Genomic DNA, 23,170 nt, shown 5'->3' on the forward strand with positions numbered 1-23,170 from the left:
AATTCCCTTTTACACACCTACCTGGCCTATAGTGTGGCTTGGAGGGCAAGGTGGGTTTCACACAGATGAGACTAGCTGGAATGTTCCTGAACCACCACCTGGCTGAGAGGTCCCCAAGTGCATGCAAAGCAGCCAGGTTTTGCTTGTAGCTGTGTATAGCTCAGGAGAGCAGAAAAGAAAAAAAAAAGTACCAGCCACTTTCGAAGTGTTCACAGAAATGGGGCCCAGGAAAGTCCGGCCACCAGCTTTGTTGGTAATTGCCCACTTGAAATGAGGGTCAAACTTATGACCGAAAGCACAAGCATGACATGAGTGCCCCTGCCTGAAAGGGAGCCATAACAAACACAGTTTCTAAAAATACCATGTGGTCTAGTGTTAAGAAAAACCACCTGGCTGGGAGGCAAAACAGCAGAATGTCATACGGTTAAAAGACAGTAGCAAGAAAAGATAAGTGTTTTCTGCTCCAGCTTATAGGAGAGTTACAAAAGAAAATGTTCTAAGGATGCAAAAGAGGGAAAAGAGAGAGTAAAGACTAAGGTGGAGAGTGGAGGGAACTTCCCAGGGACTATTAAGACTCCATGCTCCCAAGGCAGGGGCTCCCCGTTCGATCCCTGGTCAGGCAACTAGATCTCCTGTGCTGAAACTAAAAAAAAAAATCTCACACGCTGCAACTAAAGAGCTCACATGGCATAGCTAAAGACCCCACATACCACAACAAAACTGACGGTCCCGCGTGCTGCAACTAAGACCCGGTACAGCCAATAAATAAATAATAAAAAATAATAATTCCCTCCACCCTCCACTTTAGTCTTTGCTCCCTCTTTTGCATCTTCAGAGCATTTTCTTTTGTGACTCTCCTATGTGACTTGCTTTTGTAATTCTCCAAACTATGTTTGGAGAACAAGAAATAAACCATTCTTCCTGGTTTAAGAGAGTTATGAACTGGGAGAAAATAAGATTGAGAAGGTCTTCAAGTGCAAGACCCCCATGGGGAGGCTGAGGAGCTCAGAACTGATTCAAAGGCACTGGGGAGCCACTGAGGGTGAAGGAAGCCTGAGCCTGAGGAAGTTTGGCCAGACAGGAGATAGAGGAGGCTGGAGGAGAGAAGGCAGGGTGCCCAGAGAGGATGTTATGCAGAACTGCCAAGGCAAGCCAGCAAGCCTTAACAGTCTTCAGAGTGACAAAGGGCAGGGGAAAGAGGAGGAAGAAATGGCATCTTCCAGAACTGAGAATGGCCTGGATGTATGTGTAGATGGAACAGGGCCCCAGAAGTTGAGCCTCGCAGCTGTAAGAACAAACTGTGTCACATGGAGGATGAGGGATCAGGCTTCCTGCTGGAGGAAATGAGCAAGTAGGTGGGTTTGGTTTCGAAGACACCCCAAGGCTCAGAAATGTGGTCCTGGAGCTCAGGAAGAGCTCATGATGTCCACTGTTTCAGCCTGAAACTCTGAAAGCAGAGATCATAAGTAGATTTGGGAGTCACACTCATGGACAGGAAATCAAAGTCATAGCTTGAGTGAGATCACCGAGAAAGAGCGTGCAGGGAATGGAGAGGGCTAGAGGCTGGACCTCAGAAGGGCTCCATTTAGGGGCAGGAAGAAGAGGCAGCCAACAAAGCAGCCTAGAAAAGATCATTAGTGGGGGAATATTAGTCATAAAAAAGGAACAAAATAATGCCATTTGCAGCAACCTAGCGATTGTCACACTGAGTGAAGTAAGTCAGACACAGAAAGACAAATATTATATGCATATGATATCACTTATAAATGGAATATTTTTTTAAAAAAAAGGTACAAATGAACTTCCAAAACAGAAGTAGAGTCACAAATGTAGAAAACAAACTCATCGTTACCAGAGGATAAAGAGGGGCAGGGTAAATTGGGAGAATGGGATTAACATATACACACCCATATATATAGAGATATATATATATATATTAGATAACAAGAGCCTACTGTATAGCACAGGGAACTCTACCCAATACTCTGTAATGGCCTATATGGGGAAAAAAATCTTAAAAAAAAGAGTGGATACATAGACAAGTATGACTGAGGCACTTTGCTGCACACCTGAAGCTAACGCAACATTGTAAATCAACTAAACTCCAATAAAAATTTTTCGGAAAAGACCATTGGTGGGGCAGGAGGAAAACCCCGGTAACCAAGGGCCTCAGAAGGCACCAGGGTCCAAGAAGCACAGAATTGTCGGCTCTCATGTTACCCAGTTGGCAGATGTAAAGTCACTGCTGAATTGCGGTTCTGGGCATCACTGGGAGCCTTAGAATAATTCAGTAAGGTGGTAGGTCAGGGACCCCAGACTGAGGAACAGTTGGTGGAGGGGGAAGGAAAGCAGCAGATATACATATAGACCTGTGCTTGAGTGACCCAGCAATGGGGAGAAAAACAACAATACGGTGAGGAAAAATAAGGTGGACCTTGGAGGAGAAGCAGAGATTGTTGTTGTCGTAGGGAGTGTGTCAGTCAGGATAATGCTAGATTCTGCTGCAGTCATAAATTACCCTCTAAATGTTAGCAGCTTATATGATAAAGATCAATTTCTCTCTTGCAAATATTCCTATGCTGGGTAAGCCCTCTTGTCCACCTCAAGTCCCAGTGATTATTCCCATCTTGGGAGGCAACCACTTCAGCCAGTAGCTTCCAACTCACTGAGGAAGGGGAACGAGCAGGAGGGTGGTGCACTGGCTTTCAAATGCTTCTGCTCAGAAGTGACCTGTTGCTTCCACTCAAAGTCCATGAGCCAAATAATTCACATGGCACCACCTTGCTGCAAGAGTGCTGGAAAACAGGGAGGACCATAGAAGTATTCATTGGGCAATAAATGTCTCTGTCATGGGTGGGAATGAGAAAGAGAAATATAGGTCAGAGGGGGAAGATTTAACATGAGAGGAAGAGAGTGATGAAAAGGTAGTAATGGAGAATCAACAAAATGTGGGGGGAATTTTGCTAAGCAGCACAGAAGGCATTTGAGCAAACTCTGGGAGATGGTGAAGGACAGAAGCCTGGTGTGCTGCAGTCCATGGGTCGCAAAGAGCTGGACACGACATGCAAAGAGTTGAACAACAAGGAAGGCATAGCCATTGTCTGCCATCTCAAGGGTGCAAAATTCCCAGGACACTTGCCCTTGTGCCAGTCTCTGCCAAGGCTCCTAAGCACCGGGTCATAAAGCAAATGTGCAGAATGAATAATTAGGGACATGTGCTCCAGTGATGGGATGGGCCAAGCAAGAAGGATGGAAGGCCAAGGTGCGAAAAATCCAAGGAGAATGACCAAAGTACGTGAGCTCTGAAGTGGATGGAGAGACTGGAAGTGAGCCGCAAGATTTGAGAACACTTGAGGGGCTGGTAGCAGGAGGACAAAAAAGATGCTCAGGGGGAGTGGGAGAGAGAGATGGAGAAGAATGCAGGGGAGTTTGTGGTCAGTATGTGTGCATTTCAAGGTGTGAGATTCTGCAGGAGGTGTTGGAGCAAAATCTAGGGTGTCTGTCATTTGACTGTGAGCTCTGTGAAGGTGGCAATTGGCATGAACCTTTTAGTCACTGGGTGGCAGGAAGACTTTGAGGACCAGAGCAGCTGGAGGGTATTCATGGCATGTTTACTGGCTGGCATGGAGGTATTTGAATATCTTAACCACTGAGATGGCTGAGTGAGTGCTCTTCAGCCCTGATGGTGACCACATCTGACTCATCTTTGCTTCCCAGCATCCAACACAGAGCTTAGCACAGAGAGGGCACTCAGTAAATGCTTGGCAAGTGAATGAATGGATGAATGGATCATGTCCAATGGGCAGTGGGAACAGAGTAGAGCAGAGATAGAAGTAAGTGGATATGAATGAAAGGGAGTGTGATCAGGAAGCTAGAACCATTATGATGGGCAAAGGACAGGACTTCCCTGTTGGTCCAGTGGTTACAACTCCACTTTCCTAATGCAGGAGACTTGGGTTCGATCCCTGGTCAGAGAACTAAGATCTTGCATGCCATGCAGCCAAAAAAAAAAAAAAAAGAGAGAGAGAGAGAGAGAGATGGGCAAAGCAAAGGATGTAAAGGAAGTTTGTAACCTTGAAAGAGACTTCTAGACGTCAAAAGACTGTAATTGCAGTCAGGTAAACCTTCTCATCAGCCCTGGGATTTCTTTGGAAGGAATGATGCTAAAACTGAAACTCCAGTACTTTGGCCACCTCATGCGAAGAGTTGACTCATTGGAAAAGACTCTGTTGCTGGGAGGGATTGGGGGCAGGAGGAGAAGGGGACGACAGAGGATGAGATGGCTGGATGGCATCACCGACTCGATGGACGTGAGTCTGAGTGAACTCCGGGAGTTGGTGATGGACAGGGAGGCCTGGCGTGCTGCGATTCATGGGGTCTCAAAGAGTCGGACACGACTGAGCGACTGAACTGAACTGAACTGAAACCTTCTCATGAGAAGAGAGAAGCTGCTAAGATGCATATCAGCTTAGAAGAAGCACTGGGGAGGGGGAGATGGGAGAAGGGCTGCCTTCAATGGGAAATGTTCAAAAGTCTTGTCTTAGAGAAAAGTAGGGTTGGTTAACCTGAGGAGGTTTTGGGAATTGGGGCAAGGTGCATGGGGAGAGAGCCAGAGCCTGTTTATAAAGAACCAGACCCACAGGTAAAATCTTGCTGACCTGAGTGATTGACTTAGGCCTGGGGCAGGAAAAGGTGACCAGACCAGGGGAGAGATAAGCAGTTAGAGGAATGAACAGAGATGTTTGTTATGGGCTGGGAAAGGAGAAGCCCAGAGTTCAATGGGAGGGCCAAGCAAGAAAATTCATGGAGGAGAGTAATAAGTCCCACCATTATAACAAGAACATTGCTATCTCTGTGATCTTACACATCTTTGCTTAAGTGGTAGATCTAGTCTGAAACCAGCTTGGGGAAGCTGGAGGTTTTGCTAGAGAAAAAAGAAAGAAACTAACACACAGTCGAAATTCTACTTGGAGTATAGGAAAGATTTTTTTACTTATGAAAAGGCACTATAAAACTTAAGATGAATAAACACTGTTTTTTCCTTTTCTTTTTAAAGCAAAATGCTGAACTACAATCAGAATATTTAGAAGAGGGCTGGACTGGTGGTTGTGATGAGGAACTGTGGGCTTCTGACGTTGCTTGGACCCCAGAGTTCAGCCATGATCCTGCCCAGGACGCAGGCCTGGAGGGCAGGGCCTACCTGAGTTCTGTTTGCCCTGAAGCCAAACCCAAGCAGCCAGGAGAGTCATGAACCTGGAGCTACTGTGAATATTCATGGACAAGTTTTTGTTTAAATTCCTGATTTCAACTACTTTGGATATATCCCTAGGAATGGAATTGCTGGGTCATATGAAAATTCTCTGTTTAGCTTATCAAGTGAATTAACCCCAGGTACATTTTTAAACCTTGTGAAATCTCAGATTAGCTTCCCTGATACCTCAGTTGGTAAAGAATTCACCTGCAATGCAGGAGACCCCGGTTCAATTCCTGGGTGGGGAAGATCCGCTGGAGAAGGGAAAGGCTACCCACTCCAGTATTCTTGGACTTGCCTTGTGGCTCAGCTGGTAAAGAATCCGCTGCCATGTGGGAGACCTGGGTTTTATTCTGGTCTAGAAAGTTCCATGGACTGTATAGTCCATGGGGTCACAAAGAGTTGGACCCGACTGGGCAACTTTTACTTTCATGCAGTTAACGGGGCTTCCCAGGTGGCACTAATGGTAAAGAACCCGCCTGGCAATGCAGGAGACATGAGACTTGGGATCGATCCCTAGGTTGGAAGATTCCCCTGGAAGAGGGCATAGCAAGTCACTCCAGTATTTGTCTGGAGAATCTCATGGACAGAGGAGCCTGGCAGGCTAGAGTCAGTCCATAGCATCACAAAGAGACGGACACAACTGAAGCAACTTAGCAGGCATACACGCAATCAAATTATTTAAACTCCCCGTGCCTCCATTTCCCTAGCTGTGAGACAGCAATAACAAAAGCATTCCACTTCATTAGGTTGCTGTGAGGATCAAATGCAAAGTTCTGGAAGCTGCGTATCCAGCACCTGGTAAGCACTCCCCTGTCTTAGCCAGTAGCTCTATTCATGAACCCATCTTTGTTCCCAAGCCTCTTTCCCTCCTACCTTATTGCTGCTATGTCTTTTTCCCCCCGCATCTTTTTTCACATTTCCTTTTTAACTCTATACTAGCGCTGATCTACATTCTCTCTTGAGTGAAACACTCAGACCTCCAGACCCCAAGTCTCTTCTTCTCAAACCCAGCCTTCCTCATGGTGCGGATCCACACGTGATTCTGGTCATGTGCCTTCTACTCCTCAAAAACCTTACTGCCCACAAAATAAAACCAGCTCTCAAGGATGAGCATACAGTCTTCCCTGAGCTGGTTCCAAGAATTCTTTCCAGTCTTACCTCTTGCTGACATCATCATCATTATTATTTTAAAATAAACTCTGGGGAAATTCCCTGGTGGCTGCCACTGATTTTCACAAGGACTGTATAATTTTATACTCCTACCAGCCATGTATGAGAGTTCTGATTGCTCCATATTTTTTCAATACTTGGTGTTGTAAGAGTCTTCACTTAAAAAAAAAAAAAAAAAGAGCTCCTCAGATGATTCAGTTTCACAATCAGGCTTAGAAACCTATAGACTGGACTTGTTGCAGTTCCCTGAATATTATTAGCTAATATTAACTGAGCACTTGCTAAGTGTCTGGCTCTTTCCCAAGATCTTATCAATGTTATATCATTTAAATATCACAACAACTCTGTGAAAGAGACAGTATTATTCTTTCTATTTTACAGATGAGGAGAGTTAGGTACAGGGAGGTTGAGTAACTTGCCTACGATCACGTAGCTCATAAGTGACGTAAATTGGGTTTGAAATAGGCACTTTGGCTCTTCATCCATCAGTTGAACTACTAACTTTTACTTGCCCATAAAAATTGTGTATAAATCCCCTATTGGGCTTAATCAGTAATTGCTGACATTGTATTTTAAAAATATTTATTTATTATTTGGCTGTGTCAGGTCTTAATTGCAGCAGGTAGAATCTTTCCTTGAGCATGAATTCTCTAGTTGTGTCGTGCAGACTCAATAGTTGTGGCACAGGAACCTAACAGGTTCCTAAGGCTTAGTTGCTCCACAGCATGTGGGATCTTAGTTCTCCTCCCTGTGATCTAACCCACGTCCCATACATTGCAAGGCAGATTCTTAACTACTGGACCACGAGGGAAGTCCCTGTCATTATTATTTTTACTCAAATCCCACTCATCCTTCAAAATTCAGGTCAGATTCCTCCTCTCTATCCAGGTTTCTGTCTCCCCCTCTCATTCTTCCTCTGTGTAATCCCTCAGTGTAACATAAGTCCTTCAGCAATGTGTGAGACTTTGGGGTTGACTTTTATTTCTGTTTTTGCACTGTCTTATCATGCTCATTATATTTCTAAGGTCACTGAGATTAGGGTCATTTCATGTTTATCTTTCTATTCCCAGCATGTTGACCTGAATTTAATGTCTTTATAAATATTGTTGCCCATCTGTATCCACGGATTCCACATCCACCAATTCAACCAACCACGGATGGAAAATATTCTGAAGAAAAAAGTTCCAAAAAGCAAAACTTAATTTACCCCCACTCTGGCAACTATTTACATAGCATTTAAACTGTATTTACAGTTATTTACATAGCATTTACATTGTATTTGGTATCATAAGTAATCTAGATATGATTCAAAACATATTGAGAGAATGGGACTCCCCTGGTGGTCCAGTGGTTAAGACTCCAAATTTTGCAGGCTTGATCCCTGGTCAGGAACTATGTGCCTCATGGCCAAAAGGTTTTTAGAAAAAATATATATGGAAGGATGTTGCATTTGTTATATGCAAATACTACACCATTTTATAGAAGCGACTTGAGCAGCGAAGGATTTTTCTATGGGATGGGGGAGTCCTAGAGCCAATCCTCCATGCATATGAGGAACAATTCTGTGCTACAGGCAGAATCACACAAGTCCTTTACAAGTTGTTGTCTCGGAGAGATAACTCAACAGGGAATCAAGAAATCCGCTTGCCTTTTCCCTAGGAAAAAACACACCCCTTTACTTTCTTTCTACTGAGTGAAAATGGATGTGCCGTTTTAAGGGGACCTGCTTCTTCTCACTGTCGGCTACAGGAAACCACGTTATGTGGCATCGTTAATTACCCAGTGAAGCTGTTATCTTCTGCCTGGCTGCCTCCTCCAAGGCCTCTGCTTGTCTTATCTGGTCTGGCCTCACTGGTCAGCTTCTCGCTAGTTGCAAGACTACCAGATCATAACCAGTCATTTTTTTCCATCCTGATGTATGAAAAACAGGGCCAGCTACATAATTTGTGAGACCGGGTGAAAAATGAAAATGCAGGACTTCAAAATTTATTCAATATTTTCAGAAGGACATTAAACCAAGAGTAGGGCCCAACAGGTGTCACACCGGTGAAGCCTGCCTGGATGAAAAAGGGACTGAGCCCTTCTCAGCTGACAAAAACCAATCACAGAAAGTTCAGCATGGGGCCAAATAATCTCCAAAGCCTTCCACTTCCCTTCTTGGTACAAAGACTGCTGAAATGGAAACCACCCCTGTTCTGTGTTACATTAAGGCTGATTGTTATGCGTTGAACAGCGCCCTCCAATTCCCTAATAGCGCAGTTGGTCATGCAATGCAGGAGACCCCAGTTTGATTCCTGAGTCAGGAAGATCTGCTGGAAAAGGGATAGGCTACCCACTCCAGTACTGTTGGGCTTCCCTTGTGGCTCAGCTGGTAAAGAATCTGCCTGCAGTGTGGGAGACCTGGGTTCGATCCCTGGATTAGGAAGATCCCCTGGAGAAGAGAAAGGCTACCCATTTCAGTATTCTGACCTGGAGAATTCCATGGACTGTATAGTCCATGGGGTCTCAAAGAGTCAGACACAACTGAGTAACTTTCACTTTCATCACCCCCCCACCCCCACCCCATGTATGTGATTGTATTTGGAAATGGGGTCTTTGCAGATGATCAATTAAGATGAGGTCATTAGGGTAAAACCCTAATCCCATATGGCTGGTGTCCTTATAAAAAAGAGGGGGAAACTGGGACACAGAGACATGCATAAAGAAAATGATGTGAGGGCATGAACACTGGGGGCGGGGGGAGGAACGACACATGGTGACCATGAAGGCAGAAATGGCGAGGATGCCGCATCACCCCAACAAATGCCAGGGATTGCCGGCAGGGAAGAGATTCTCCCACGTTGCCTTCAGAAGAGCGAACCCTGCCCAACACCTTGATCTCAGACTTCTAGCCTCTAGAGCTGTGAGACACTTAATGCATTTCTGTCCTTAAGCCACCCCATTTGTGGCACTACATCCGCCCGGCACTACATCCGCCAACCAGACCAGGTTCCTCCTGTTCCTCTCTTGCCCTTGCCAAACTTCTGACACCTGGCAAAACAGATCCCACAAGATTGGAACAAGGATGGGCTAAGCACAATGGCAGTTTTATTTTTTCAAGACCTTTTTTTCTACAGAGAGAGGGAGGGCCTACAGCAGCAAGGTCTTTGAGGTCACTTTTTAGGATAACAAAATCCTGCCTTCCCTCCTCAGCCCGTTTCAAGGAAGCATATGTTAGTATCCTATAGACTGAGGACTTTTTCGAACAGTCCCCAGCTTAACCGGGACTGTGCCCTGCCTGCCACTCATTAGTATGATGTCCCACACTTGGGGGTGTAACTTTCAAGACTGAGGTCACAAATGAACAGGCCACATTGGCTCAGATTCCTGCATCCTTAACCCAGGAAGGATCCGCCCTTCTTCCTGGCCCTCCTAGGGCGCTGCAAACTGGGTTCGCCCAGCGGTTCTTTGAGCCGCGGCAAGGGTCGGGGTGGCGCGGCCTGCCCTGGGGGCCTGACGTCTCGGGCCACCCCTGGGAAGGGAAAGAGTAAGTGGGACTGGGGGCAAAGGGGCGGGGGTGCTGCTTTGTGAGGAAACAATTTGCAGCGGCTGCCAAACCGGGAGTCGGCAGGGACGGCCCTCCCTAAACGGCCTTGAGTAACCCGAGCCACGGAGCAAGCCAGTGTCCTCTGGGCTGAGTCGCCCCGCGCGGGGAGCACGCACCCCAGCATGGTCTCCGAACCCGGGCTCCCCAGCCGCAGCCGCGACTCCGGGTGACGCCACCGCGGCGGGTTGCATCAGCCTGAGTCCACGGGCCTTGGCCCGCCCTTCCGCCCACGGAGCTGGGCGCCGATTGGGCCACGTTAGGGCAGGGGCCTCCGCCTCAGCCAATGGGCGACAGCCACAAAGGGTTCTGTCCGCAGAGTCCGGGCGCGGGGTGTCTATAAAAGGTGCGGGAGGCGGGGGCGCGCGCCCTGGAGACTGGAATCGTCGTTGTGGGGGTTGCTGGCGGCTGGGACGCTTCCTCCCTGCTGTCTGGGGGTGCCGCCGACATGGAGCCTGAGCCTGAGCCCGTCACGCTCCTGGTGAAGAGCCCCAACCAGCGCCACCGAGACTTGGAGCTGAGCGCCGACCGCAGCTGGAGCGTGGGCCGCCTCAAGGCCCATCTGAGCCGCGTCTACCCCGAGCGCCCGGTGAGAGGGGGGCCCCGACTCCCGCTGCCAGCATCCCTCAACCCCGGCTGTCATCCTCGCAGCGCTCTTCGCGCCCCTCCCCCCTAGAGAGGCCATGTCCACCTCCCCTCTCCCCGTGCCCTTTCCCTTCGCCGGCCGGCCTCCAATGGCTGCTCCCCCCAAGTCCAGTTTCCCAGGCCTGTGGTCTCCCCTTTTTAGTGCCCTGCCGCCGTAGGCGCCCCTTGACCTGGCCCCGTGACTGTCACTTCCTCCTTCTAGGCCGCCATCGCCCCGCCTTCCTGACGGGGCGCCTTCCCCTGTCACGTCGCCTTCTAGGCCCCCAAACTCTGCCATATACCTCTCCAGACTCCTTCTCGTCCGCTAGATCTGGCTCCCAGCCTTAGCCAAGCCTCTGAAACAGAAGTTTGACCTTGGGTGAATAATTTCATCCTCCAAACCTGTTTTCCCCAAACGTCAGAGCGACGTGTTCCTGGTTAGGATCGTATCCGATTAAGTTAGAAAGAAATAAGGAAATAAGAAAACGTGAAGGCTGCAGAGTGAGTTTTCTGATGTGGCCTCTCATTGCGGAGAGGAGAGTGCAGGGGCTAAGCCTAGGCCAGTGGCTATAGAGAAGTATGGTGAGCGCCGGGCCGTGTGTACCTAAGGCCCCACACCCAGAAGCAAGGACGTGGCTGTTCCCCTCCCCGTCCACCTTCCGCCACGGGGGCCCCTCCCTGTGAGCTGGACTCCACAGCCTCTGCCTAGTCCCAGGGAGGAGGCTCGTGCGCTTTCTGGTAAAAGAGTGACTTAGAACGCAAATAGGTGGAAGGAACCTCCCCGAGTCTGGGTTTTAAAGACTTTGGTCCCACAATTACAGAGATTTCCTTGCTTTGTTTTGGTTGACACATCTGTCAACATCACCCTTAGCGACAGCCCTCCCTCCCCACCACGTGATGGAAGCCATGAACTGGACCTTCCTGTATTTACTTTCTACTCTAATATTATGTAAGTGTCAGCAGTGTTCTTTGCTGCCCATGGCTGTAATTCACCTCCATCAAACAGGAGAGGGCATCACGTCAGGACGAGATTGTGAAATTGTGCCTCCTTATCTGTCCTGTTGCGATTCATGGGGTCGCAAAGAGTCGGACACGACTGAGCGACTGATCTGATCTGATATGAAGCGTTACAACGTGCCACGGCTCATGGGTCAGGTTGTTTTTGCTCCGTGTTGTCAAGAAGGTGGAAGTGTGAGTGTCCCTCCTGAGCCGTTCTTTTGAAATTTACTTATTTAAGAAGCTCCCATTCTGGCACTGTTTGCAAGGTCACCATAGTTGCTTCCAAGAAACCAGGTGTTAAGCTGCTATGAGAATGGCTATTAGGTACACAAATTGGCGAGGCAGGTGTAGGCTCTTGTTGCATCATTTGGTGAAAGGCGGTGTTTTGGAAGAGAGCTTTCCTTTAGGGCTTCCGGGGGTGAGGAGCATCACTCTTATTAAGTCTGAGGACCTAAAGTTGTAAGTAAAAGGTCTCTGGGGTATGTAAATTTGTGTTTAAAAATTATGGCTGAAGCACACTCGTCGTTTGCTTTGTAATGTGAGAAGCCTTACTTTTGATAGTGGTTTGCTTAATATATTTTTCTTCAAATCAGCATTCTGGGTAAAGACACCAGTGTCGGTTCAGGCCTTTAACAGGCCTCAAATCACAGGCACCTGTGGTTTTCAAGCCTTTCCTAGTGTGGAATGCTTTAATAATGCAGGATCCCACTTATGCAATAACACTTACAAATCCAAGTGTATAGCGTTTACTTAAAAAGTTCAGTTGGTGAGAATGATGGTGAACCCAACATTCAGTATATTTCTGTAGTTTGTTATACTTGCCCAGCGTCAAAAAAAATCCTGATTTACACAGATAAATAGATACTGTTATTGTTTTGTTTTAAACAGCTTGTTTTGTATCTCTGGCTACTTCACAGGAATGGATTTATTCCAAATTTTGCATAGTTGGTTATTCTGGCAAGACTAGGTTAAGAAGTTGGTGGTGCACTCCGGTGTACTGACTTTGGTGTATATCATTTGAAGCCTTTAAGTCCAGTTTTTAAGGGAATTAAAAATAGATTTTAAAAGTGAGATCGGTATAAAAGTGTGTGGCACCACTGTTGTTTTAAAATCACTGGGATGGAGAAGAGGGTTAGGAATCTTGACTTTAGCAGCAGGTGATCTTGGACCAGTGAATTTTAGACTCCCCCCACCCCACCCCCTCCTTAGAATTGCTTGTTAAGGTGCTTCAGTCGTGTCCAACTCGTTGCTACCCTACGGACTGTAGCCTGCCAGGCTCCTCTTGTCCGTGGAATTCTCCAGGGAAGAATACTGGATTGGGTCTTCCTGACCCAGAGATCTAACCCATGTTAAAATAGGCATACTAAATATCTCACAGGGTTGTGTGGAGTGTTGCCACACAGCATCCCCTCTCTAGCTGCATTAGTATGTTGGGAAAAGTCTCTTGGAGGACTTAAGTTTATAACTGCTTCGTGTTATCTTGGGACGGTGTTCTGTGGTTTTAGTGAAGGCTAACTTTGACTTCTCTGAGACCAAAGGAGGTTTTGAAGTTGGTTGCTGTAGGAACTCCAGATTGGTGCTTTTTGTGGCAGAAAGCGGTCTCCCTAGGAGTTAAGAAGTTACGTAGGTTGCCATAGGCTTTGTGGACTGGATGTAGTTTGCCATCCTAAATTTGTTTGCATGTTAGAAATCAGTTTATTGAGAATTTTCTAAATAAAAGTATATGGGGCCTTTGGAAAAATGTACTCCTATGATGCTGGGGGAAAAAAATTTAAATATTGGTATAAAACCATGTCTTCTGTTTGGGAACTTGCAGGGCTAAGTGCTGACCTGTGCTACTCTTTCTTTCCATAAGCGTCCAGAGGACCAGAGGTTAATTTATTCCGGGAAGCTGTTGTTGGATCACCAGTGTCTCAGGGACTTGCTTCCAAAGGTATCACTTAATATTATTAACTTTTTGAATGTTTTTAAGCACTAACCAGGTTGAATTCAAGTCCTAAAGTACTTCCTTATTACTTTCAGCAGGAAAAACGGCATGTTATGCATCTGGTGTGCAATGTGAAGAGTACTTCAAAAATGCCCGAAGCCGGTGCAAAGGTATGTCTGCTTTTTCATGACTGCATGGCAGTTTGTGTCATTCAGACTGTCAAGGGAGAAATAAAGGAAGTTGGGTTAAACTCATAAGCGAGCCTTTTTATCTCTTTTTGTCTCTTCCCCAGTGAGAATCAGGAATCAACTGTTATCAATACAAATGAGAGTTTACTGTAATAGAAGTAGACTGTTCTATTAGTCTTGTAGTGGAAAAGTGGAGTTCTGCAGTATACTCTTTTCTGGGACACAGTTTGACCTATAGTGGCTTGGTGTCCACTTCACCAAACTAGCAAGGCAGTCATGAATTTAGCACATAATAAATTTCTTCTAAGGAACCATTCATTTTTATAGAGTAAAAAAGTGACTATTTCCTTGGAAATTTTCATTTGTTGGGATAGGAAAAGACCACACTCTTTATAAAGACTCATGTTAAATGGTTAAAGTCCCTTGTTTTTCATTTCACAGTGTTAGTTCAAATATACTCTCTTAATATTCTAATGTGGTGATACACTCTAAATTTGCATTACAGCAGTACATCCTAAAACATCTGAATATACTAAAAGAAATACTTCAGGTCTGTGTTGTATTTATAAGCCTTATCAGTCGAATTTAATTTCTTGATTTAGTAAATTTAACACCATAAGATGAATAGAGCATTAATAGGAAGCTATTGCTTTCTCAGCAATGATAACTTCATTGGAAGATTTTAGTGAAACGACAGCATAGCTACTCCAGGAAAAAAGTATAGATTTAGTATCTCTGTATTGATACTGTGTTGAGAAAATTTCAGAATATCTTTATGTAACATTGCAGTCTGTTTGATTTTGTCAAGTTCAGAGGTCAGGGTTGAGGCATAAGCCATTCACAGCAAAAGAAGCCTTGAAGCTTGATTTCAGACAGTTGCATCAGGTCTTTTGTTCTTGTGTTCACGTTGCACTTAGGTTGCTGAATCCACAGAGCAGCCCACTGGTCTTAATCAGGGACAGTCCCCTGGGGATTCCTCAAGCGATGGTTTAAGGCAGCGGGAGGTTCTTCGGAACCCTTCTCCCTCTGGATGGGAGAGCATCTCAAGGTGAGTGTTGTCATAAAGAACATGAAGGTGCTTCAGTTGCATCAACTTGCAAATAAGCTGTGTTTGTACTATGAGTCATGGAACTTGAAAAGGGACACAGTTTTGCTTTATAAGGGCTTCACTTTAAAGATCTCTTATGTAGTTAATACATGGCCTTTTAGGAACATCTAAAAAGTAGAGAGCCACATCATGCAGACCTGGCATTCCTGCTCCTGCGGGAGTGTGCCTGGCACGGCGCTGACCTCACGGTGGAGTCGGTGCTGCTGGCGGGAACAGCTGTTGTCAGCACTGTGCAGCCGCTTTGCTGAGTAGCTCTGCGCTTTGTCTGTCGTAACAGTGGGTGACCAAAGGTGAAGGTATCATTTGAGAAATGCTCTGCCAGGAACTGTGTTGGTGGAGCTAGGAGAGGGGGTGCAATTAGAGCTTTTCTTTAGAGCCAAAGCCAGAAGTGTCTCAATGGTGTGCTGTTTGTATTTCATAGCCCTTAGAACACCTTTTTAGGAAAGGTCCTATGGGAAAAAACAGTTTATTAATTATGAGTTGAAATTCTCTTACTCTCTGAGTCCCCTGCCTTCTGTTTCTTAGTTTTCCATACCTGATTGTTGCTAGTCGGGCGTTTGAGGAATGAAGAGTTGGTTTTTTTCTTAATGGAAATTTCAGATATACATGAAAGTAGAGGGAACTGTATAATGAATCTTCATGTAATGATTAAAATGTTTTGCCATACTTGCCTTATCTATTCCTCCTTTCCTTTATCCTGAGGTATTTAAAAATAATTCTCAGACATTGTCAGTTCACCCCCATATACTTCAGGATATAACTCTAAAAACCTTGTAGTTACCTTGTGTATCTGGAGTGTCCTCATCAGAGCTAACAAAAATACTTTATTCTGTCATTTCTATACGCACACTGTATCTTTTTGCAATTTTTATTGACATGGGGCTTCCCAGGTGGCTCAGTGGTAGAGAATCCACCTGCCAGTGCAGGAGATCCAGGTTCGATCCCTGAATTGGGAAGATCCCCTGGGGGAGAAAATGACAACCCACTCCAGTATTTTTGCCTGGAAAATCCCATGGACAGAGGAGCCCCAAGGGCTACAGTCCATAGCATAGCAAAGAGTTGGACGTGACTGAGCATGAACTCATAGTCGTCTTGCAGAGTTGTACCAATCTGTGCTGTATGGCAAAGTGACACAGTTATACACATATATACATTCTTTTTAAATTTTTATTTTCTATGGTTTATCACAGGATGTTGAGTATAGTTCCCTGAATTATACATTAGAACCTTGAATCTTTAAATAATTAAAAACAGTATCGTACCATGACATACTTGTATTAGAATACAATTTTAAAAGTACTCTGGGTATGGAATTTGGTTAAAATACTGTTGTCAGTGAACAAGTCGGATAATTGAATCCATTATTGGATAGATGCTCTTAAAACTGCATCTCTTTTTGACTGTATGATTTGAAAATTGAGGCTCATATCTCTGTGAATTTCACCGTCATAAAACTTGTTGATTTCATCCAACACATACTTATTCCACAAGTCTAAAATAAGGGTGGGGATCCACTCAGACTGAAAAGGTCCGGCTTGGTTGTACGTCAGGGCAATGACATGAGACCCTCGTGCTGGGCGAGGGCCCTTGTTTTCCCATGGGATCCAGACCGTGGCAGGAGGGCTTCGTCAGTACCTTCCGTGATTGTGTTGCACTGGTGCCTCGCCCGGAAATTACGTGTAACTGTCACAAAGCCCAGTCTTCTGTCTCCTTCTGTTTTGAATTCCTGATTGTGATTTAAACTTGATTTTCATTGATTCATACTAAGCCAACTCAAAACGAGCATTTTTTAACATCTGTCATAGGCCTGAAGCAGCCCAGCCGGCGTTCCAAGGCCTGGGGCCTGGTTTCTCGGGTTACACGACCTACGGGTGGCTGCAGCTCTCCTGGTTCCAGCAGATGTACGCGCGGCAGTACTACATGCAGTAGTGAGTGTTTCCCGCCGTGCTGGGTGTGGCCGGGGCTCCCGGGAATGGAAGGAGCTCTCGTCTGTGTGTCCTGTAAAGCTAGAAGTGGAGGGATGAGTGTATTTTCATTATTATCTGCAGAGTCCTGTTGTGTCTGGTTCTGTGGGCGAAACAGTGTAAATGGTAACTACTAACTTGTGTATTGACACAGGTGTGCTTGTGTGTGATCCGTGGTTTGATGACTTTATGTAGAATATGTTCCTTCCTTTTCAATTTGTGGTATCTTTAATGGTTTTTGAAATTTTTAATTTACTGTTTTACACTGTACTTTTATGGTAGCCTTGGTGTTTAATTCCAGATGAAATTTACCAAGTGGCTTCCCTTAGGAGCAGAAAAGCTTTTAAAAATATGACTGCTAGTAAAGAAGTTCTTCGCTAAGTTAAAAAAGGCATTTGTATGTCCCTACTTATAATTCTTAATAGTAAAAGATGTAAATGAGATGATGAGAACCAGCCTTCAGGATGCCTTGGTCTCAACAGTATCTGCCTCTGTTGTTTTTACCTTAGCTTAGCAGCCACTGCTGCATCAGGGGCTTTTGTCCCCGCACCAAGTGCGCAAGAGATACCTGTGGTCACTGCACCTACTCCAGCCCCAATCCACAACCAATTTCCAGCCGAAAACCAGCCCGCCAATCAGAACGCTGCTCCACAAGTGGTGGTTAACCCTGCGGCCAATCAGAATCTGCGGATGAACGCTCAGGGAGGCCCCATTGTGGAAGAAGATGATGAGATAAATCGAGATTGGTTGGATTGGACCTACTCAGCCGCTACGTTTTCCGTGTTTCTCAGTATCCTCTACTTCTACTCCTCCCTGAGCCGATTCCTCATGGTCATGGGGGCCACCGTGGTTATGTACCTGTAAGCAGATGATTTCGCTTTTATTCCCTCTTTACTACAAATTACACTATATGGTGACTCAAACCAAGTACAGACTTTCCTCTTCTGAGCAGTTTCAGTCAGTATTTAAGGAGGTATATTTAATAAGTCATTCTGGCATTTTCAGTGTAAAGAATCGATGGCTTGGTTGTGCATTGCCAACAATACAATTACATCTGTGTTGATACAAGAACAACATTCTCTTCTTTTCCTCTAGTTAAGCTACCTGCCAGGCTTCTTTCCATACGGAGGCATGGAAAGAAAAATTGTGTTTGTGTTGAATAAGAACATATTTCTCCCTTACCAGGCTACAGCTGCCTTCTAGGATGAAGGCCACTGGCTGTGGCATAGTCTTAAAGGGTCAGGGAGCTGTTGCCGGCCTGGCGTTTGGCTGTATCCGTGGTGCTAGTAGTTCTCAACCAGAGTGGTTTTACATCTCCCTCTAACCCTAACCCTTACCCTCAAGACATTTGGCAGTGTTTGGGGACGTTATTCACTCTCACCGCGGGGATGATGGGGGGAGGTGGTTCTACGGGCATCTAGTTGATAGCTGCTAAACGACTGCAGTACACGGTTCAGCCCCTCAGTAAACACCCAGCCTGGGACATCGGCAGTGCCAAAGTGGGGAAGCCCTGGCCTGCAGTGATACAGCCTTACTTGTGGTGAAACTGACTGAAGACATTTTTCCTCTATAGGAAAAATGGATTGTTTTAGTTTTTGAAAATCTTAAAAAAGAAATATTTAGAAAAATGCATTCAGTACTCACACCCAGTATTAATCATGGTTAATATTTTGTCATGTTTGCTTCAATACTTGGATTTAAGTGGATTTTCCAGATAAAACTTTTAGGTAATTTTTTGAATTCTATAGTCTGTAGAATCATATATTTAGGTGACTAAATCTAGGTCTTATTAGTATGTTATGACATATAGTCAGAGCTGTGTGTGTATTTCCTCTTTTCCTCTCTGTTCAAGTTTTCAAGTGTAAGGTTTAGTTCAGGTGAGCAAGTATGTATCGAGCACACACTGTGTGCCAAGTGCTCTTTATGCTGCTGGGCACACGATGATGAATAAGGCATGGTTTCCATAGTGACCATCAAGCACCTCACATTCCACCTGGCCTGCTAGAATGTGTCTGCAGATGGGTCTGGTTGCAAGCTTCTAATCAGGTCCTGTTCTGATGAGAGGAGGGGAACGAGGGGGACCTCATCTCATCAAGAGGGCCCTTAAATTCTTGAGTACATCTCACTCTGTTCACTAAGATGAACTTAATGTGCTTTCTTCGAAGGCATCACGTCGGGTGGTTTCCATTTCGGCAGAGGCCAGTTCAGAACTTCCCGAATGATGGTGGCCCTCAGGAGGCTGTGAATCAAGACCCCAACAATAACTTCCAGGTATGGAGCTTCCATGGAGCCCGGCGAGCCCGGTGTGAGAGCCAGGCCCTGGAGTCCTTCATCTCTAAATAACTTGTGGTTTTTCCATTTTATTAGACTAAATATTTCAAGGTTTTTTCAAATTTATTCTTAGAGCAGTAGCTATTTTTAAAACACTGTCACAAAATCTGTCAGGTATTTTTGTTATGTGGCAATTTGCATTTTGGCATATGTAAATGGTTTTTGAAGCTCACTATTTTGAGTGTTCATGCTCAGTAACAATGTATTATACCATGGAAACTGCTAATGGAGAGTTATTCTAATTAAGAGTTAGGAACATATGCCTGTCTCTCTCACAGAATAGATTTCTTGGAAAATAACATACAGAAATAGGATTTCTATAAGGCAATTTAATGCACAATCCTAAAGGAGATTCTTTTTAATATAAAGTATCACTAGTATCTGTTTTTAGAATCCAGTTTTAGTTGCTTTTTTTTTTTAAACTCGGAACACTGCCAAAATTAGAAAAATATCCACGTTTAAATGAAGTGTCAAGCTTAATTACTAACTTAATAATAGTTGAAGATCTAGTTACTTCATTTGATACTGTGGCCAGGGATACTGAAAACCATGAGAGTGTTCAGCACAGTTGTGCTGTGGAGGCTGGAGGAGGAGCTCCGTCCAGCGTGGGACGTCATCCCCGGAGTTGTGCCTGCATCGCTTGGCTTATGGGCAGGGACGCAGGGAGTCACTCTACCCTCGCCTAATGTTATTGGGTGCTTGTCACAGTCCTAATTGTTTCTCCTTGTGGTTTATTCCCTACAGGGGGGCCCTGATCCTGAAAGTGAAGATCCCAGCCACCTCCCTCCAGACAGGGATGTACGGGGTGACGAGCAGACCAGCCCTTCATTTATGAGCACAGCCTGGCTTGTCTTCAAGACTTTCTTTGCCTCTCTCCTTCCAGAAGGCCCTCCAGCCATAGCAAACTGACGGTGTTTCCTCTCTGGCTGCTGGAGGCTTTGACAGGAGTGGACTGGATCATCTGATTCTGGCTCGATTTCCTTACCTGGACGTGGCAGTGGCACAGAAATAGTATAAGAATCTACAAAGAGGATGATATGCTTTTGTGATTAAGCAAAAGCAGAAAGTAAGACATGAAGCCGTGATACAAATTGATGAACAAAAAATGCCTACAGGCTTCTCATGTCTTTATTCTGAAGAGCTTTAATATATACTGTTGTAGTTTAATAGGCATTGTAAGTAGAAGGCATTAGTTTCGCATGTTTATGCCTGAGGAACTTTTCCAGATGTGTGTGTCTGCATGAGTGTTTGTACATAGATGTCATAGACGCAGAAACGGTTCTGCTGGTACGATTTGATTCCTGTTGGAATGTTTAAATTACACTAAGTGTACTACTTTATATAATCAATGAAATTGCTAGACATGTTTTAGCAGGACTTTTCTAGGAAAGACTTATGTATAATTGCTTTTTAAAATGCAGTGCTTTACTTTAAACCGAGAGGAGCTTTGCAGAGGTGAAAACCTTTGCTGGGTTTTTTGTTCAATAAAGTTTTACTATGAATGACCCTGGCAGAGACTCCTTTCATCTTAGTTGTTTACTCTGTGCCTGTCGCCACTGGGTGGTCAGCAGTTGAGTTGCTGATTTTTGAGTAATTGAATATTTTGCTTCTTTTTATAAGAGGACCATTTGTACTGATTAAGAAGATAAGGTAAAGCCACGGACGTTTCAACTTACTGAGATTACGCTTGTGTTTGCCCTGCACTCCCCATTTCCTGATTTAAATAATATTGGCTTATGTTGTAACCCATCAGCATTAAATTCCCCCGATTTAAAGTTAGTGGCTTTAAGTACTTTTCACCTGCTCACATGTCATGCTGAGCTTTACTCTTGGACTTTAAGTATTATTTTTGAGACTAATCTGAAAAGTAAAGTGCTGTGTATTTTTCACATGAATGATGCTGTGGGTAGAATGCTAAAGGCCTGGGACTGTTGTTTTCAGCAAAGTAAATCAGCTTCTTATGTCATGGTCACGATCATTTATTTACGGCTGCACTAGATCTTTGTTGCTTTTTTTTTGCACAGGCTTTCTCTGGTTGCGGCGAGCGGGGCTGCTCTTCACTGAGGCGTGAGGCTTCTTCCTGAGGTGGCTTCTCTCGTGGAGCGCAGGCTCTAGGCTCACGGGGCTGCTCTTCGCTGCGGTTCGAGGCTTCTTCTGAGGTGGCTTCTCTCGTGGAGCGCAGGCTCTAGGCTTGCGGGGCTGCTCTTCGCTGTGGTGCGAGGCTTCTTCCTGAGGTGGCTTCTCTAGTGGAGCACAGGCTCTAGGCTCGCAGGGCTGCTCTTCGCTGCGGTGCGAGGCTTCTTCTGAGGTGGCTTCTCTCGTGGAGTGCAGGCTCTAGGCTCACGGGCTTTAGTGGTTGCAGCACGCAGCCTCGGCAGTTGCGGCTCATGGGCCCTAGAGCTTTCGGGTTTCAGTAAGTGCAGCTCGCAGGCTCAGTAGTTGTGGTTCACGGGCTTAGTTGCTCCGCAGCATGTGGAACCTTCCCAGATCAGGCATCAAACCTGTGTCCCCTGCACTGACAGACAGATTCTTATCCATTGCGCCACTAGGGAAGTCTTGGTCATGTTCATGTAAACATCACTGTTTACAATGATGACTGGAAACATCATTGACATCCAGTAAACATTCCCTGAACAATTCATAGCCAGATACTGGGTAGAGGCAAAGCTGTTGTATGTATGTGTTTGTGTGTGAGCACGCATGGTCAGTCACTAAGTCGTGTCTGACTCTTTGCAACCCATTGACTGTAGCCCATCAGGCTCTTCTGTCCATGGGATCTTCCCAACCCAGGGTTCGAACTGGTGTCTTCTGCACTGGCAGGTGGATTCTTAACCACTATCACCACCTGGAAAGGACTCCAATTTTATCTATGACTGTGCTTTAAAAAGCTAACCAAGATAATCATGTAAGGAGTAAAATAAAATAGCATAGAGTTTGAAATAACACCAGACCTCTGGAACCAGAGGACTGACCAGTCAGGAGACACTGATGATTAACGAGTTACAAAGGCGATATTTGCTTGAAGGAAGAAGCAACTCGAGACTGGAGGTTCTACAGTTTTACGAGTGAGAAGTGGGTGATGGGAGGAGACTGAGGAGCTGCAGAGAGGGGTCACCGCCAAAACGAGAGTGCAGAGGTGAGACTCCCCTCCCGCCATGGAGCTGGATTCCTGGCATACTTGGCCATTGATCAAAGTGGTCATTAAGAGTTGATACGAGGTCATTTTAAAAATCCTGAGTGGAGAAGCCTATCGTCTTATGGAGCAGGAGCAGCATCGCTTGGAAAAGACGCCCGGAACCCCAGGCAGCTGGCAGTGCTGGGCTCCTGCTTTTGAAGTGGTGAGGCCACTCACTCTCCCTGTGGTGTCCTGTTGCATCAGTTAAACTCCGGATTCCACAGGCCCAGAATAGTTCCAGGAAGGTGCTCCTAAGGACAGCTGACAAGGGTTCAGATTGTCCCTAGCCACATTAAGAGAGGAGCCTTCAGACAAGAGTCAAGGTTTAAAGACTTGTGATGGGTGTGAGATATGGCGGAACTGTTTCTACGACAGTTACTAAATGTGCACTCACAAGAATGTACTGCATACCACTGTTAACACTTGGGAAATTGTTGGTTTGAGTCTCTGTTGTTAAGTAGCAATTAAAAAGCTGAAAGCATAAACCAAAAAAATTCCCAAATGTTAGCTCAGGCCGTCATTGCTTTTTAAGTGTGTCTTTTCCAAGGTGTGTTTTCTTGAACCCCAGTTCTATGGAAGGAACACTCCAGAAAATGAGCTCGTCCTCAGTCGCTCAGTTGTGTCCAAGTCTTTACAACCCCATGGACTGTGCCCACCAGGCTCCTCTGTCCCTGGGATTTTCCAGACAGGAAGGCTGGAGTGGATTGCCATTTCCTTCTCTGGGGGATCTTTACCACCCAGGGATTGAACTGGCGTCTCCTGCGTTGGCAGGCGGATTCTTGACCACTGAGCCACCTGGGAGGCCCCAGGAAAAGGATCTCACAGCCAGGTAAATCTGGAAGCCGCA

At 45.5% G+C, this 23,170-nt stretch overlaps 1 protein-coding gene across 3 annotated transcripts; it reads left to right on the forward strand.

Annotated features, from left to right (window-relative positions):
* Window positions 1–10,341: 10,341 nt before the first annotated feature.
* Window positions 10,342–20,658, forward strand: HERPUD1 (homocysteine inducible ER protein with ubiquitin like domain 1). Of its 3 annotated transcripts, XM_006059073.4 has the most exons (8): window positions 10,351–10,596; window positions 13,486–13,563; window positions 13,653–13,727; window positions 14,663–14,793; window positions 16,659–16,781; window positions 17,327–17,677; window positions 18,983–19,088; window positions 19,893–20,658. In XM_006059073.4, exons 1-8 carry the CDS (start codon window positions 10,456–10,458, stop codon window positions 20,055–20,057), a joined length of 1,170 nt encoding a protein of 389 aa, XP_006059135.3. In that variant the 5' UTR covers window positions 10,351–10,455; the 3' UTR covers window positions 20,058–20,658. The 3 variants fall into 3 exon arrangements, with proteins under 3 accessions (XP_044787824.2, XP_025124490.3, XP_006059135.3); XM_044931889.2 differs by lacking the exon at window positions 19,893–20,658 and having other exon boundaries at window positions 10,342–10,596; window positions 17,327–17,523; window positions 18,983–19,062; XM_025268705.3 differs by lacking the exon at window positions 18,983–19,088 and having other exon boundaries at window positions 10,346–10,596.
* Window positions 20,659–23,170: the final 2,512 nt, after the last annotated feature.

The sequence above is a fragment of the Bubalus bubalis genome, chromosome 18, assembly GCF_019923935.1.
Source record: "Bubalus bubalis isolate 160015118507 breed Murrah chromosome 18, NDDB_SH_1, whole genome shotgun sequence".
Taxonomy (NCBI): domain Eukaryota; kingdom Metazoa; phylum Chordata; class Mammalia; order Artiodactyla; family Bovidae; genus Bubalus; species Bubalus bubalis.